Source organism: Microcaecilia unicolor, chromosome 1 (assembly GCF_901765095.1).
Source record: "Microcaecilia unicolor chromosome 1, aMicUni1.1, whole genome shotgun sequence".
Classification (NCBI taxonomy): Eukaryota; Metazoa; Chordata; class Amphibia; order Gymnophiona; family Siphonopidae; genus Microcaecilia; species Microcaecilia unicolor.
Genome location: NC_044031.1, coordinates 536,973,713 through 536,992,868, shown reverse-complemented (window position 1 = coordinate 536,992,868; position 19,156 = coordinate 536,973,713). Strand labels below are relative to the sequence as shown.

Sequence of the window (19,156 nt, the reverse complement as noted above, 5' to 3'; positions counted from 1 at the left end):
TTTTCAAGATCTATATCTGATCTGGTAGCTCTGCCTCTTTAAAGAAATCCACCACTTCAAATTACCCCTTTTGTTGGGGGGGATATTGAAGGAGCCGGAGAAATTGCCATTTACTCCAGCACTGCCAAGGCAATCATGGAAAACTGAACAGGCTGGCACCAGGCATTCTTTGTCCTCTCAAATGCAGAGCAAAGAAGCATCTGGAGTCAACTGGCATCATTTTTCAAGATCATGTTGGTGAGCCAGGAGTGAGTGGGACTCCCCTTGCCCCTTTAACGCATACTCATATGCATGCTAAGCTGGGGGACTACAAGGTCAGGGACAGGGCTTGAAAATGTAGATTTAATGTTCATATTTATGGCCCAGGATGAATGAGGGGAAAGGTCAAGGCATAGATCACCAGGGTTATAATTTACAAGAGTGGTGGAGGGTGGAGGGGAATTCTGAATGACTTGTCCAGTCCTGGGATGGGGAATCGTCATTGTGTGTTGCCACTGCAGGGAACATACATTAAGGTGCACAGAAAGTACCTGCATATAAGTTAACCACTTTGATTGTACCACAGAAAGGCGGTATATCAAATTCATGACCCCCTTGACCCCTGACATGTAGATATTTATGGAAAAGGTTAGCTATATCTCTGAGCTAGAGTTAAGCATTGTGCTTTAACTATATACATATGTATATAGCCGGTTATGCTAGTATTATAAAGTAGGCACCTATTTTCCTTTTATAGAATTGGCTCCCATTAGGTACCCTCTAGTCACCCTTTATAGCATTGCCCTCCACATGCCCTCAATGCCATTAATGTGCCTTAGAATATTGGCTGTTCAATTTGTTTTTTTACAAAGATTTTTCCGTTTACATTCCAAGAGAACGCTTGTTACAGAAAAAGTACAGGCAAAGAAAATATTCTCAGTCTTTTAACAAACAAAAAGAGCATTTAATAAACTACTAGCAGGTGACTACATATTCCTACCCTTACTTCAAGTCCACCAAATAAAGAAGGGCAAGGCACAGTTCTAGGAAATTTAGTAACGATTAAGGTAATAAGGAATGAAAGCAAATTATCAAGCATATAAATGAGATTGGCTGTTCAATTTGAACACAGAATGGTCTTCTTAAGTCACGGAAACAGATTATGAACCTAAAGCCCCTCTAAGCTTTGTCCTAATTACCAAACTGCACTTTCAGTTTTCCTGTCACCTTTACATCGAACAACTCTTCTATGATCCTTTAGAAATGTTTGATTGCAAAGCAGCATTTCAAAGCCCCAGAATCTTTGTAGCTCATAAAAGAAATGTCTGGCTGTTATTTATTCTTTTCCTTTCATACACTCCTATTCCCCCTTTGTCTCTGCATTCTTCATCCTCCATCTTTGCCTATCGCTATCCCTCAGCCCTGCACAAAACTGCATCCCCACCTATTCCAATAAAAAGAAAATTGAAAATTTACCTGAACAAGTATAGATACACCAGTATAATCAAAGAAAGTCATCCCACTGCAGTCCAATATTAAAATACCCCTGGTGGCAGAAGGTGGTGGTGATTTGAAATCCTCTCCTAAAGGGTTGACATATATTACATTGGATTGTTGAAAAGTTCATTTCTCATTTATTTTTAATTATTTTATTTTAACATGGCTTATATTCCACCCTTCCAATTGCACAAGATTGGAAGCAAGTCACAACTGAAATATAAAAGAGAGTGTGTTCAGCGTGGTTTGTCCAGGCAAGAGTGGACTAGGCCAGGAGCAAATATTCCTAACCAGAGTGTCACTGAGTATTTGCACTGACCACCATGGCACTCTCTATTAGTGCCGGAGTTTGAAATTATCTGCGGCACCGCTGATATTCAGTGGCAATACCATGCTCCCTTTTCAACTATGCAACTTAGAATTTACCCACATCACATTACAGAATTCACTTAGTTGTGCGCATAAATTCAAATCAGTGCCAATTAGTGTCAATAATTGCTGTTAATTGGCAATTAATGGCACTGATTACCATGTTAACTAATTAAGTTGTGTATACAAAATCCAGAATATGACCAGATTTGCGCACGCAACTTAAGTCATATTATATAGAATCCAGGGGTTAACTTACAACAGCCTTTTTGCTGACTGAGGGGGTCTTTTACAAAGGTGCAATGGCGTTTTTAACATATGCTAAAAATGCTAGTGCACATTTGTTAAAGGATCCCTGAATTAAAAGCTGAATGGGGTCACCACTGTTTTTAATTCCCCCATCTTATAGACCTCTTTCTGACTCCGTCACACGGGGGACTAAAGGTACTTATTTCATATATCAGGTTCTGTATAGTTTCTCTAACCTCCATTGTCACCCAATCACAAGGTCTATTCTGGGGTGGCATTAGGAGACGTAATTGAAAACTAATTCCCATAACTACTGCTTTCTGTCCAAAACTGAGTGTCACTTGTATGTGATCTACCTTGTAGGCTAAATGTTAGGTAAAGAGAAGATAGAATCAATAAAAATAGAGACAGAGATAGGTTTAGATAGATAGGTACATTTTATTTCTTACCCAAACACAAGTCTTCAAGTTGATACAAATACAGACATCAGATTCTGGTTTCAGCCGCCCAGGGCTTCGCCGTCTGACAGAAGCTTTGGAGAAGACTCTCAAACTAAGCCAAAATCTCCCCTCTTTTATACACAAACCTCTCCATAGAAGTGAATGGTGAGAAACCTTGCTCCTAATCTTTCTCACTTTCTGAGATCATACTTTCCCATGCGGTCTGCTGTCGGATGTGCCCACCTCCTTCCGTTCTCAGCTACTGCTAATTATCAACATGTTTTGGGAAGCGTTGAGATAACAGTTTCACATCTTCCGGCTGCAATACTTTTCATACCTTTCTCATGAACTCTGTATTACCTCTGTATCATTGTATCATTGTATACCAAAACTAATAAGCTCCATTTTATTCATCTGATCCATCATTCTTTCATTACAGGTGCTGATTTAAATTAAAAGTTGTACCAGTTTGTATCAGGACTCATTGTTCAGACCTGCTTTTTTTCAGATTCTCAAATATTAATTCACTTGCTTGTTGTTTGGCCTAGTCAGTACTTTTTCAGTTGTTTTAGGCTGCATAGCTTTGGCCATCACTATTCCAGTGGTAGCCTTAAAGCTAGGCCATATATTAACACAAGGTAACTGTCAGTGGCTACCCTAGACCAGAAGATTCCATGCCAGTACAGAATAGGGGCCAGCACTGAATATCTGGCTCTAATTCAATCAGCAGTTGCCAATGTTGTAAAAACGTTGACTACCAACAGCTAAATATTGCTATGCTAGTGTTCTGCACAGGAAAATAGATGCACTGGACAGAGTTTTATCACACTTTATTCATATTGTCGGAGCCAATGCACGGACCAGTTGTAGGATGGTGTATTACAGATGGTAATCATATTACCACTGCTACTGCACATTTACATGTGTATAGGCAAAGAGTGATTCAATCAAGATGTCACCAATTTTTCAACATTTCATACATGGATATTTGAGCTTAACACCTTTAATACTGTCATTGCCACTAATTTTGACTCACAGATTGTAAACTTACCATTGAGAACTCCGTTGGATACTGGATTGAGTAAGATGTTCTCCTCAAACTGAAACACAAACAATACACTGTCCTTGAAATATTTTCTCTGAATGCTATCAAAGTGGCTGGTTCCCCTCCCCCATTAACACAGTTAAATAACAATCTCCTACATATTTTGGAACTAATTTTATAACCGCATCAACTGGTGAACACACCACCTTACTCTGTGGACTTTGTAGGATTTTTAAAGTAAAAGTGTGTGTGCACTTTCACTTGGAAAATTATCCCAAGTACTTATTCCACATACACTTATACTAGCTAATTTATGAAGATGCTTTTTCTGAATAAAAATATGTACAATATTTTGAAATTTCAAAAGTATGTACATAGTTCAAATCCCACCCTGACCCTGCCTCTAGGAATGCCTCCACGAAAAGACATTCTGCACACATTTTTACCCACATATAAGGTATACAAATTTATAAAACCCCTATTCCATGGCCAAAGCACTGTTCTGCTTATGGAAATGGCTTTGAAAATTGCCCCAGTTGACAGTTCTGGGGCAAGTTTCACTAAACTACCCACTGACAAGGTGTACCTTGTAGCTAGCTTTCAAAGGAAAACTCCCCATGAAGCTTCTTTTGATATTTGCTTAAAATTACAAGGGATTAAGGATATCCATATCCCTGCAGCTATTGCATTTGCTGATGAAACCATGGACTATGGGCTAGATTTACTAAAATGCCAACTGCATGTGCTAAGTGCACGGTATTTATTTTTTTGTATTTATTTACAGAGGGGGCGTGTTGGGGAGAATGGACATGGATGCGCTAATCAGCGTGCTGACATTGCAGCTATCAGAGAACTGCATCAAAGCGTTTTGCATTAATTTGCCACCATGGCTATTTTGTTGTTATAATAATTTTTAAAAACATACTTGAAAGCATCTGAAAAATATTAAACGGACCTATGATGAATTGTGGCAGATGATACATGAAGATAGTTACCATCTGGCAAGCCTTCTGATGGTCCGAAACCAAATTTAAGAACGTTTTTCTTCTCATACAAATGGTGTTGAGGTCAAACCCCTATTAAATATTGTGGTGATAAGGAGATATTGGGGCTCATAATTAAAAAAAAAAGTTCAAAATGGTATAAGTGGCAGATTAGATGTTTCTCATACAAAAAACATTTAACCCATATAATCAAACATTTTTTTTAAACATTTAAGTCCAATATTCGCCAAAAACAAAATGTCTTCAGAAGGAGCGTTTCAGGGGGGGCAGGTGTCATGGGCATGAGATGGGCAGAGTTGCATGATAAATTTTAAGATTGCATGTATGGTTTTTAAATCCTTTGCAGGACAAAATTCACTAGGTGTAACGAGGTATTTGACCAAAGTTCAATGAATAGTATGGGCTGTTAGTCACACTTAGGTAATCTAATACCTCAAAACTGAAAAACAGCCAAACCCAATCTCAAAGGGTCATGTGTGGTGAATATACAACAATAAATGACAAATGGGAAATACCCTCAGAAACCAAGGTCACTGCCAAGGTCTGACCATCAAGACACTGATATCTATATAAGATTTATGTGCCTGCGATCTTATCTCTTTCATGGGGTATATTTTTCCATATCTTGTCAACAGAATTGATTCACAATGAAACCATTACTTCAAAACATTGCTGAGTACAAAAAACTCTTCAATTTCTAGCTGTCCAAACTTCTTGAGCTGGTCTCCAAGACATTTGGACAGCTAGAAATTCATACCCCAACAATTATGCTTAAGTTGAGTGGTTCCTGACGAAGCCCTGAAGTGGGCGAAACGATCTGGGCCCCGTTGAAAGTCACCAGTTGGAGTGTGGGGTATTAAGCCAGCAATGAGACAGCTAAGTTTGTTTATTTAAGTAATGCTGCTGCTTGGAGAGTTTTTTGTACTCAGCAATGTTTATTGTTGTATATTCACCACACATGACCCTTTGAGATTGGGTTTGGCTGTTTTTCAGTTTTGTAGTAAGAGGTATTTCTCTTTGCTGAATGCTCTGTTTGGAATGTTCCGTTTTTAACTATGGCGTTTCCAAGCTACAGAGAAATTGAGTCCTCTGTTAAATAATTGACTGTCAAAATCTGGAATGGATTACCAAATTTTATTAGATGTTCTCATTTCTTGTTTAGAAAGTGTTTGAAGACTTATATGTTTACTGATTTGGATTAATTGAGGACATGATTATATTATCATATTCAAATTTTGTCTATACTATGTAATTCCACCTGCTTGAGGTTGTCTCTTTTTATGTAATCCACGATGAATTATTTTAGAGATATTGCAGAACATATGCTATCAGTAGTATATAGTTTAGTATAGTATAGTGATGCTTTTTTTTGTGATAATGGACAGCAAAATGACTTCCTGGGGCCAGAAAAAGTCATGATTTAGACCTGCTTTAAAAGCTTCTAGGTCAAGGCTAAACCTATCTTTGGACCTGTCATATAACACCTAAGCACTGGGGCCACAATCCCAGGGGTCCCACAATTCCTAGAAAACACTCACAGACCGAGAACACTAGGATTAGGTAAAAAGGTGTAAAAAGCAAACAGTTAACAGGTAAAACAACAGGAATCAACATTAAAACTAGCTAGACACCATCTTACTACCTAAGTAGTACCTGGGGAGTTCAGGAAAAATAACTGTTCATTGGATTTGAGCAGGAATCCACTTGTGTATGACTCACCTCATTAGTATCTTCAGACAGCTTAATGATTGCAGGATTCCTTTTGTTCATCTTCATTAAATCTCCCTTGAACTTCTTGGCATTCATAAAAAATAGAGGTGTGGTAACTGAAACAATTTTCACCTGTTGGAAAGAATCCTTTGAAGGCAAAATAAAAATGATGAAGCCACTAGGATTTTCAGAAAAAGTGAATATACTTGCCTGTAGCAGGTATTCTCCGAGGACAGCAGGCCTTGTTGCCCGGTCCGGATCTTATGACAAGCATAAGAAGAGCTTTGTGGAGTGTGAGACATGCTCCACCATGCATGCACGAGTGCCTTCCCACCCAATATGCGAACACGGTCACCTCAGTTGAGTATAACAGCAAAAAAAGAAAAATAATAAAGGAGACAACTCCAAGGTGAGGTGGGATAGATTGTGAGAATGTAAGGCCTGCTGTCCTCGGAGAATACCTGCTACAGGTAAGTATCTTTGCTTTCTCTGAGGACAAGCAGGCCTATCTATTCTCACAACTGAGGAATCCCTAGCATCCAGGATCACCAAAAACAACATTGGTCAATTGGGCCTTGCAAGGACATAACATAGATTACTACTACTACTACTTAACATTTCTAGAGCGCTACTAGGGTTACGCAGCGCTGTACAATTTAACAAAGAGAGACAGTCCCTGCTCAAAGAGCTTACAATCTAATAGACAAGTGAACGGTCGGTCCGATCGGGGCAGTCAAATTGGGGCAGTCTGGATTCACTGAACGGTAAGGGTTAGGTGCCGAACGCAGCATTGAAGAGGTGGGCTTTAAGCAAAGACTTGAAGATGGGCAGGGAGGGGGCTTGGCGTAAGGGTTCAGGAAGGTTGTTCCAAGCATAGGGTGAGGCGAGGCAGAATGAGCGGAGCCTGGAGTTGGCGGTGGTGGAGAAGGGTACTGAGAGGAGGGATTTATCCTGTGAACGGAGGTTACGGGCGGGAACGTAAGGGGAGATGAGGGTAGAGAGGTAGTGAGGGGCAGCAGACTGAGTGCATTTGTAGGTAAGAAGGAGAAGCTTGAATTGAATGCGGTATCTGATCGGAAGCCAGTGAAGTGACCTGAGGAGAGGGGTGATATGAGTATATCGGTTCTGGCGGAATATGAGACGTGCAGCAGAGTTCTGAACAGACTGAAGGGGGGATAGATGGCTAAGTGGGAGGCCGGTGAGGAGTAAGTTGCAGTAGTCCAGGCGAGAGGTAATGAGAGCGTGGACGAGAGTTCGGGTGGTGTGTTCAGAGAGGAAAGGGCGAATTTTGCTGATGTTAAAGAGGAAGAAGCGACAGGTCTTGGCTATCTGCTGGATATGCGCAGAGAAGGAAAGAGAGGAGTCAAAGATGACTCCGAGGTTGCGGGCAGATGAGACGGGGAGGATGAGGGTGTTATCAACTGAGATAGAAAGTGGAGGAAGAGGAGAAGTGGGTTTTGGTGGAAAGACGATAAGCTCGGTCTTGGACATGTTCAGTTTCAGGTGGCGGTTGGACATCCAGGCAGCAATGTCGGATAAGCAGGCCGATACCTTTGCCTGGGTCTCCGCGGTGATGTCTGGTGTGGAGAGATACAGTTGGGTGTCATCAGCATAGAGATGATACTGGAAACCATGAGATGAGATCAGGGAGCCCAGGGAAGAGGTGTAGATTGAGAAGAGAAGGGGTCCAAGGACCGATCCCTGGGGAACACCAACAGATAAGGGGATGGGGGTGGAGGAAGATCCATGAGAGTGAACTTTGAAGGTGCGGTGGGAGAGATAGGAGGAGAACCAGGAGAGGACAGAGCCCTGGAACCCAAATGAGGACAGTGTGGCAAGAAGTAAGTCATGATTGACAGTGTCAAAAGCAGCGGATAGATCCAAGAGGATGAGGATGGAGTAGTGGCCTCTGGATTTGGCAAGGAACAGGTCATTACAGACTTTAGAAAGTGCTGTTTCTGTCGAGTGAAGAGGGCGAAAACCGGATTGAAGCGGATCAAGGATGGCATGAGAGGAGAGAAAATCAAGGCAGCGGCTGTGGACTGCGCGCTCAAGTGTCTTGGAGAGGAATTAACCTGAAACTATATACAATCTGAATGAGAGTGCAGCCTGGAACAGAATACAATTGGCCTAGGAGGGTGGAGTTGGACTCTAGACCCCAAACAGATTCTGCAACACAGTCTGCCCATACTGGCTGTCGAGTCTGGCGTGCTGCTCAAGGCAGTAGTGTGATGTGAATGTGTGAACTTAAGACCACGTTGCAGCCTTGCAAATTTCTTCAATGGAGGCTGACCTCAAGTGGGATATCAATGCAGCCATGGCTCTGACATTGTCAGCTATGACATGACCCTCTAGGATCAGCCCAGCCAGGAAACGCAATCTGCCAGCCAATTAGAAATGATGCATTTCCCAATGGCAACCCCCATCCTGTTGGGATCAAAAGAAATAAAAAGTTGGGCAGACTGTCTATGGGACCTGGTCTGCTTCATGTAGTAGGCCAATGCTCTCTTGCAATCTAAAGTGTGCAAGGTGCTTTTGCTGGGATGGACATGAGGTCGGGGAAAGAATGTTAATCAACTGGTTCAGACAGAACTCCAACACCACTTTCGGTAGGAACTTAGGCTATATGCAGAGGACTACTCTGTTGTGATGAAACTTAGTACAAGGAGCATCCACCAATAAGGCCTGAAGCTCATTGAACCTGAGCTGAAGTAACAGCCACCAAGAAAATGACCTTCCAGGTCAAGTACTTCAGATGGCAGGAATTCAGTGACTCAAAAGGAGCTTTCATCAGCTGGGTGAGGACGACGTTGAAGTCCCATGACACAGGCAGATGTTTGACAGGGGGCTTTGAGAAAAGCAAACCTCTCATGAAGTGAACAACTAGAAGCTGTCAAGAGATGGGCTTACCCTCTACACAGTGATGATAAGCACTAATTGCACTGAGGTGAACTTTACGGAGTTGGTCTTAAAACCAGACTCTGATAGGTGTATAATGTATTCTTGCAGGGTCTGTGTAGGGCAAGCAAGGGGATCTATGGCCTTGCTCTCACACCAGATGGCAAAACTCCTCCATTTGAAAGAATACCACCTCTTAGTGGAATCTTTTCTGGAAATCAGCAAGATCTGGAAGACACCCTCCAAAAGACTCAAGGAAGCAAATTCTAGGCTCTCAACATCCAAGTTGTGAGAGCCAGAGACTAGAGGTTGGGATGTAGAAGAGACCCCTCATTCTGCATGATAAGGTTTGGAAAACACTCCAATCTATACAGTCCTTCTGAGGTTAACTCTAGAAGTAGAGGGAACCATATCTACTGTGGCCAGTACAGCGTGATCAGAATCATGGTTCTGCAGTCTCGTTTGAGTTTCAACAAAATTTTCCCCACTAGAGATATGGGAGGATGCACATACAGAAGACCTATTCCCCAATTGAGAAGGAAGGCATCCGATGCTAGTCTGTCGTGGGCCTGAAGCCTGGAAAAAAACTGAGGGAACTTGAGGTGGATGCGAGTGGCAAAGAAATCCACCGAGGGGGTGCCCCATGCTCGGAAGATCTCATGAGCAATGCCCATATTGAAAGACCACTCGTGTGGTTGCATTATCGTGCTCAGTCTGTCGGCCAGGCTGTTTTTGCCCTCCAGATAAGTAGCTGGAAGGAACATGCCATGCTGGCAAGCCCAATGCCACATCCAGATGGCTTCGTGACACAGAGGGCATGATCCAGTGCCCCCCTGCTTGTTGGTATAATACATGGCATTCTGATTGTCTGTTTGAATGAGCACAATTAGTTGAGGTAGCCAATCTCTGAAAGCCTTTAGAGCATTCCAGATCGCCCGGAGCTCCAGAAGATTGATCTAAAGATTCGTTTCCTGGGTGGGCCAAACACCTTGGGTGTGAAGTCCATCTACATAAGCCCCACCTCCCACCCCTGCCAAGGAGAGATGCATCTGTTGTCAGCACCTTTTGTGGCTGAGGAAATTGCAATGGAAGTCCCAGAGTCAAATTGGATCAAATCGTCCACCACTAAAGGGAGCATATAAGCTCTGGGGACACTTGGATGACATCTTCCAGATTCCCCGTGGCTTGAGACCACTGAGAAGCCAGGGTCCATTGAGATGATCTCATGTGAAGACGTGTAACGTACACTGTGGAAGCCAACATCTGCCAAGCTGTGACCTGCTGAGAGGCTCAAACTCTGAAAGCGAGTACAAGAGTATCAGCTCTCATAAGTACAAAAGTATTGCCATACTGGGACAGACTGAAGGTCCATCAAGCCCAGGATCTTGTTTCCAACACTAGCCAATCCAGGTCACAAGTACCTAGCAAGATCCCAAAACAGTACAATACATTTTATGCTGCTTATTCTAGAAATAAGCAGTAGATTTTCCCCAAGTTCATTTTAATAATGATCTATGGACTTTTCCTTTAGGAAGCCATCCAAACTTTTTTTAAAATCCACTAAGCTAACTGTTTTTACTACATTCTCTGGCAACAAATTCCAGAGTTTAATTACACGTTGAGTGAAGAAATATTTTCTCTGATTCGTTTTAAATTTACTACTTTATAGCTTCATTGCATGCCACCTAGTTCTAGTATTTTTGGAAAGGGTAAACAAGTGATTCACGTCTACCTGTTCCATTCCACTCCACTCATTATTTTATAGACCTCTATCATATCTCCCCTCAGCCATCTTTTCTCCAAACTGGAGAGCCCTAGCTGCTTTAGCCTTTCCTCATAGGGAAATCGTCCCATCCCTGTTATCATTTTCTTCACCCTTCTCTGTACCTTTTCAAATTCCATTATATCTTAAGATGGAGTGACCAGAATTGAACAGAATATTCAAGGTGCAGTCGCACCATGGAGCAATACAAAGGCATTATAACGTCCTCATTTTTGTTTTCCATTACTTTCCTAATAATACCTAACATTCTATGTGGTTTCTTAGCCGCAGCCGCACACTAAGCAGAGGGTTTCAATGTATCATCAATGATGACGCCTAGATCCCTTTCCTGGTCGGTGATTCCTAATATGGAACCTTGCACTACATAGCTATAAATCAGGCTCCTATTTCCAACATACATCACTTTGCACTTGCCCATATTAAACGTCATTTTCCATTTAGATGCCCAGTCTCCCAGTCTCGTAAGGACCTCTTGTAATTTTTCACAATCCTCTTGTGATTCATGGTACTGAAAGTTATGTTTTCCCAGCCATAATCGAAGATACTTCTGGTGGACTGGAATTATCGGAATGTGAGTATATGCATACTTTGATTCCAGAGAGCATAGCCAATTGTTTTCCTGAATCATTGGGAAAAAGATTGTCCAAGGAACCATCCTGAACTTTTCTCAGACTAGGAATTTGTTCAGGGCCCTTAGTTCTAGGATGGGAAGCATCCCCTCTGTTTTCTTTTGCACAAGGAAGTACCTGGAATAGAATCCCTACCCTTCCTCCCCTGGTGGAATATGCTTAACCAAGTGGGTCTTCAGAAGGGCTGAGAGTTCCTCTGCATGTACCTGCCTGTGATGAGATTTGAATGAGTTCTCAGTGGGCAATTTGGAGGTTTCTGATACAAATTTAGGGTGTATCCGAGATTAACTATTTGAAGAACGTGCTGGTCGGAGATGATAAGGGCAACCTTTCTTGAAAAACTTTCAGCCTCCCTCCGACCGCCAATCATCCGTGACAGATACTTTTACTGCAGCTATGTTCTACTGAATGCAGTCAAAAGCTCGTTCCTTGCTTTGCGTGGGGAGCAGCAGGGGCCTTAGGCTCATGCTGTTGATGTGAACAAGCACGCTGGGACTGAGACTGAGCAAGCTGGCGAGCCAAGGGCTGTACCTGTAATAAGGACTCCTCCTTGGCTTGCCAAAAGTCCTCCTAGCTGAGAAGATAGATGCAGAAGGCGCCCAGTGGGAGAGAGAAGAGATGGTATCAGTAGTTTCTTGATTTGGTCTGCGATCTCCTCAACCTTCTCTCCATTAAGGTTATCCCTCCCGGCATGGGGCATCCGCCAATCACTGCTGAACAGAATGTTCCTAGTCAGAAACAAGCAGCCATGAGAGTCTGTGCATTGCTATACTCTGGGCAGAGATCCTGGCTGCCACATCAGAAGTGTCATGTGCCCCTGGCCAAGTACTTTCAACACGCCACTAGCCAACTGGCGAAGTGACTCAGCCTGCTCCGGAGACAGTGTCTCTGCTAGGTCCATCAACTTGAGCACTGAGTTTCGCAAACAGATGACCATGAAGAGCTGGTAGGATTGTATTTGGGAGATGAGCATTGAGACCTGGAACATCTTTCTCCCAAAAGAATCCAGGGTTCTAGTTTCTCTACCTGGGGGCTCTGAGGCATAGTCCCTGGAACTCCTGGCTCTTTTGAGAGCGGATTCCACCACCATGGACAGTTTCTTGTGTTGAGCCTCTCTGTAAAGTTGGGTCCTTTTCTTCATATGAAGACAAAGGATGCAGTTTGCAGGGTTATGGTCGGGCCATAAACACTGGAGACATCAAGAATGAGTGTCTGTTCTAGAGATTGTCTGATTGAACTGGGTACAGCACTTGAAGCCACTGGGAACTTTAGTGAACATGGACGGGAAAACTTTGTCAGCTAAATTAAAGGAAGCCATGGTGCCTGAAAAAGGGGCAATGCACCAGAAAAACAAGAGGGCACGAGCCTGGCCGAGGCCAAGGCCCAAAGCGGCCTTGTGATGATGAAAAAATAAGGAAACATAATTAAAACTAAGAAAATAAAAGAAATGGAAAACAAAGTTCCATTAATGGAAGCACCACTGAAAAGGTGAAAAAAACGTGCCAAAAGGTACAAGAGAAGCTCTTGGACCGAGCAAAGTGTGAAGATGGAAGTATACCTTCTCCTCACCGTGGTAAAAAAGCAACTGAGATGACCGCATTCACGCGGCGGGCAGGAAGATACTCACACATGCATGGTGGAACATGTCTCATGCTCCACAAAGTTCTTCTTATGCTTGTCATAAGATTCGGACCAGGCAACGTGGCCTGTGTTACCCACTTGTGGGGTCCTTTTACTAAACCGCATAAGCATCTATGCATGCCAAAATGGAGTTACCGCCCGACTCACCACTGGAGACGTGAGTCCAACAGTCTTTATTATATCAGAGATAACAACCCGACACAGGCATATTCTGTTTGGTGCTACGTGATCAGTGAGTTGACAACACATATACAAGTAGGACTCTTCGTTTTGCATTCATTACTTGGTGTATTTATTGACCCCTGATGCAGACGCTTTTTAGCGTCGAAACACGGCCTGTTTCGGGTCGTTATCTCTGATATAATAAAGACTGTTGGACTCACGTCTCCAGTGGTGAATCGTCTATTAGTCTCTACTTTTGCCTTCTGTGATTCGTCATCGTAGACAACTTTTCCTGTTCTATATTTTGGTTACCGCCCGACTACCATGTGGCTCTTGTGGTAATTTCATTTCTGGCGTTCATCTGATCTGTGTGTCTGAAAAATATTTTTATTTTCGGGTGCGCGTAACAGAGGTGCGCCAAGTGGCATTTGGCGCAAACAGGTCATTACCACCTGGTTACTGTGTGAGTCTTTACCGCTAGGTCAATGGCTGGTGGTAAGGTCTCAGACCCAAAATGGATGTGCAGCAATTTTCATTTTGCCGCAAGTCCATTTTTGGCAAAAATATAAAAAAGGTCTTTTGTACCGGCGCATTAAAAATGGATCAGCGCAAGCCCAAAACCCACGCCTACACTACCGCAAGCCATTTTTCAGCACACCTTTGTAAAAGGACCCCTGTAAGAATAGATAGGCCTGTGTGTCCTCGGAGAAAAAATGTATATACTTTATATACTATAAATTACATCAGAAACAATTGTGTGTAATAGTTTCTTTCAAAAACAAAAAATAATTACTCCCACAAAAATCAATATTAAAAAACAAGAGCATAAAAGCTTTTATTTTTCTTAATATATACTCTTAGCTTATTTTTACCAAATGCCCAAATAAGCACTCAACTTAATACAGTATTATTTATAATAGCCAAAGAATTAACCTTCTTCAGTTTATCACATATCCACTTGTTTATTTGAGAAATAATAACGGGGGTTTTTTTAACCACCGAAGGGGGAAAGGTTAGCTCAAAATGTAATGGCTTAATGGGAAAGACAATATAAACCTTTTATATCATCCTTGTTCATAATTTTTTTTTGGGGGGGGGGGGGGGATGGGTTCAGGTTTAAAAGAATTTAAGCAGAGAGGTACCCCTCCCAAAATTCAAGGTAATCCCACTAACTTCCTGACTTCCCCTAACTACAGATGTCTCCCCCTCCCCCAACCTTCCATTACAGCTCCCAGGCCTACCTCACCATCTTTGGTGGTCTAGTGGGTAAGAAAAGCAGGAGCAAACCCAATTTGCTCCTGCACTTTGAGATTCTGGGAGGAAAATAGAAGCCGTAACCTTTAGAGCCAAATATGTATGTGTGATGATAAATTCACATGTACTTTTATGCAAGGGGGTATGATTTGAGCAGAGCTGGGGCAGGATTGCAGTGTATGCCCATTTTTTATAAAATACACATGTTCACACACACATTTACAGCTTCTTCGGAACACGTGTATATTTGTGCACAATGTCTGTTATTTCTGAAAGCTATTCTATAAAGGCACATAAACAATCTGCAAAATTTTTCAGCACTAAATTTGATGTCAATTTTTTTGATTGAACAGGTGAACAGTGACACTTGCTAATTTCACTGCCTATGTGAATGTCTTTCTTTTTATTTACATTTAAAACAGAAAAACAGGAGATGATGGCAAATAAGAACTATAAAACCAGTCTAGCCTTACTAATTTAGAGGTTAATATTCTAAGCCTATGGTGATCCAGAGCTGGCCTCACCATTTGCAACTAAGGCCCTGTGTAGACCAGTTTGGGGATTCCCCGGTGGTCTGGTATGTCTCCATGTGTGTTTCTCTGTAGAGAGTTCAGGACAGTAGCAGTGATTTGCAAAGGCTGTCTGGTCACTGACTCCAGAGCCTACTCCCTGCAGTGTCCCGCCTTTTGTGAATGTAGGAAGTTACATCAGAAGGTGGCAACACGCAGCAGAGACAGTGAGCACCAGGTCTGGCAGCAGAAGGAATATGTGAATGGCTGCCACTGCCCTGAGCCTTCAAAAAAAAAAAAAATGTTGTTCTAAGGTGGGGAGTTTGGAGACAGAGGAGCATGCTATGCCATGTTTAGACTCTGGCATTGACTGAGTGAGTAGCAACACCTGGAAGGTATGCTGATATGTGATAAGGCCAATATTCAGTGCCATACCCAAATACCTTACAAGGCAAAGTGAAGACGGCCTTTTGCATGGTCCAACTTACCCAGTTAGGTATGTGGCACTGGCATTGGATATCACCGATGCCTGCATATCTCCTGGCTCTGCGCCAAATCTGCCCCCAGACCACCCTGGCTCTGCTGGCAGGAACCATGGTGGCCTCCATCAATATTTAGTAATAACTGCCTAGTTAAGTATGGCTGAATCTTATGTTTGTCCCAGTTGAGCATGATTTAACTGGAGGGAAGCCTCCCCTGTCCAGTTAAATCTCTTTGAATATTGGCTCCTTAATTTCTAGTCCAGCAACATAGGCACTACTTACATAAGTACATAAGTACATAAGTAGTGCCATACTTGGAAAGACCAAAGGTCCATCTAGCCCAGCATCCTGTCACCGACAGTGGCCAATCCAGGTCAAGGGCACCTGGCACGCTCCCCAAACGTAAAAACATTCCAGACAAGTTATACCTAAAAATGCGGAATTTTTCCAAGTCCATTTAATAGCGGTCTTTGGACTTGTCCTTTAGGAATCTATCTAACCCCTTTTTAAACTCCGTCAAGCTAACCGCCCGTACCACGTTCTCCGGCAACGAATTCCAGAGTCTAATTACACGTTGGGTGAAGAAAAATTTTCTCCGATTCGTTTTAAATTTACCACACTGTAGCTTCAACTCATGCCCTCTAGTCCTAGTATTTTTGGATAGCGTGAACAGTCGCTTCACATCCACCCGATCCATTCCACTCATTATTTTATACACTTCTATCATATCTCCCCTCAGCCGTCTCTTCTCCAAGCTGAAAAGCCCTAGCCTTCTCAGCCTCTCTTCGTAGGAAAGTCGTCCCATCCCCACTATCATTTTCGTCGCCCTTCGCTGTACCTTTTCCAATTCTACTATACCTTTTTTGAGATATGGAGACCAGTACTGAACACAATACTCCAGGTGCGGTCGCACCATGGAGCGATACAACGGCATTATAACATCCGCACACCTGGACTCCATACCCTTCCTAATAACACCCAACATTCTATTCGCTTTCCTAGCCGCAGCAGCACACTGAGCAGAAGGTTTCAGCGTATCATCGACGACGACACCCAGATCCCTTTCTTGATCCGTAACTCCTAACGCGGAACCTTGCAAGACGTAGCTATAATTCGGGTTCCTCTTACCCACATGCATCACTTTGCACTTGTCAACATTGAACTTCATCTGCCACTTGCACGCCCATTCTCCCAGTCTCGCAAGGTCCTCCTGTAATCGTTCACATTCCTCCTGCGACTTGATGACCCTGAATAATTTTGTGTCATCGGCGAATTTAATTACCTCACTAGTTATTCCCATCTCTAGGTCATTTATAAATACATTAAAAAGCAACGGACCCAGCACAGACCCCTGCGGGACCCCACTAACTACCCTCCTCCACTGAGAATACTGGCCACGCAATCCTACTCTCTGCTTCCTATCTTTCAACCAGTTCTTAATCCATAATAATACCCTACCTCCGATTCCATGACTCTGCAATTTCTTCAGGAGTCTTTCATGCGGCACTTTGTCAAACGCCTTCTGAAAATCCAGATATACAATATCAACCGGCTCCCCATTGTCCACATGTTTGCTTACCCCCTCAAAAAAATGCATTAGATTGGTGAGGCAAGACTTCCCTTCACTAAATCCGTGCTGACTTTGTCTCATCAGTCCATGTTTTTGTATATGCTCTGCAATTTTATTCTTAATAATAGCCTCCACCATCTTGCCCGGCACTGACGTCAGACTCACCGGTCTATAATTTCCCGGATCTCCTCTGGAACCCTTCTTAAAAATCGGAGTAACATTGGCTACCCTCCAGTCTTCCGGTACTACACTCGATTTTAGGGACAGATTGCATATTTCTAACAGTAGCTCCGCAAGTTCATTTTTTAGTTCTATTAATACTCTGGGATGAATACCATCAGGTCCCGGTGATTTACTACTCTTCAGCTTGCTGAACTGACCCATTACATCCTCCAAGGTTACAGAGAATTTGTTTAGTTTCTCCGACTCCCCCGCTTCAAATATTCTTTCTGGCACCGGTGTCCCCCCCAAATCCTCCTCGGTGAAGACCGAAGCAAAGAATTCATTTAATTTCTCCGCTACGGCTTTGTCCTCCTTGATCGCCCCTTTAACACCATTTTCGTCCAGCGGCCCAACCGACTCTTTGGCCGGTTTCCTGCTTTTAATGTATCTAAAAAAATTTTTACTATGTATTTTTGCTTCCAACGCTAATTTCTTCTCAAAGTCCTTTTTTGCCCTCCTTATCTCCGCTTTGCATTTGGCTTGGCATTCCTTATGATCTATCCTGTTACTTTCAGTTGGTTCTCTTCTCCACTTTCTGAAGGATTGTTTTTTGGCTCTAATGATTTCCTTTATCTTACTGTTTAGCCACGCCGGCTGACGTTTAGTCTTTTTTCCCTTTTTTCTAATACGTGGAATATATTTGTCCTGAACCTCCAGGATGGTGTTTTTAAACAGCATCCACGCCTGATGCAAGTTTTTTACTCTGCGAGCTGCTCCTTTCAGTCTTTTTTTCACCATTTTTCTCATTTTGTCGTAATCACCTTTTCTATAGTTAAACGCTAGCGTACTTGATTTCCTAGTTTCACTTCCTTCAATGCCAATATCAAAACCGATCATATTATGATCACTGTTATCAAGCGGCCCTCGTATCGTTACCCCCTGCACTAGATCATGAGCACCACTAAGGACTAAGTCTAGTATTTTTCCTTCTCTTGTCGGCTCCTGAACTAGCTGTTCCATGAAGCTGTCCTTGACCTCCAAATTACCCTCCTCTTCTCTGCAGCTAAGGATCCTCTGCACTAAATATAATAAAAATATCTGTCTCTGGTATCTGAACAATTAAGAACATTTCTTAGCTCTCTGTGTACTGCAGTAGTTTCTTCAACATCACCAGTAAAGGATGAACAGCAGATTACCACTGCCTGTCTGAACTATTTTTTCTTCCTGATTATATTTTCTTTATTGCCTCAGTTTTCGTTCCTTGATTACTTCTTTTTCTTAATTGTTTAGTAGGCTAATAAGGGAATTATTTGGACTATTCTTTCTTCTCCCTTTTTTGCTTACCACAGTGGTTCCCAAACCTGGTCCTGGAAGCACCCCAGCCAGTCAGGTTTTTGGAATACCCACAATGAATATTCATGAGGGAGATTTGCATGCCGTGGAGGCAGGGCATGCAAATCTATCTCATGAATATTCATTGTGGATATCCCAAAAACCTGACTGGCTGGGGTGCCTCCAGGACCAGATTTGGGAACCGCTGGCTTACCATGATATTCTCTTTTCCTGTTCACATATGTTTTTAATGTGTAATTTAGACACTCTTACTCCTGTAGCAAGAAGTAAGATATTGAACTCTTAAGTTGTTTAGGGGGGTTAGGAAGAGAGAGGGGGGAGGGAGGGGGGAAGGGGGGAAGGGGGAAAGGTGAGGGGGGAGGGAGGGGGTTGAGTTAGATTGAAATGTTAAAATGTTTCAGGCAAAATGATCATTGTATT

The 19,156-nt window shown here is 42.7% G+C and overlaps 1 protein-coding gene across 1 annotated transcript in view; it reads right to left on the bottom strand.

The window, feature by feature from the left end:
* Positions 1 to 19,156, bottom strand: part of SLC26A7 (solute carrier family 26 member 7) — a 251,360-nt gene that overhangs the window by 27,170 nt on the left and 205,034 nt on the right. Inside the window, exons 13-15 of the mRNA XM_030216448.1 lie at positions 6,303 to 6,440; positions 3,586 to 3,634; positions 1,456 to 1,562 (exon numbers count right to left, since the gene is read on the bottom strand). Of these exons, the coding sequence (XP_030072308.1) occupies positions 1,456 to 1,562; positions 3,586 to 3,634; positions 6,303 to 6,440 (294 nt within the window). The remainder of the gene's footprint in view (positions 1 to 1,455; positions 1,563 to 3,585; positions 3,635 to 6,302; positions 6,441 to 19,156) is intronic.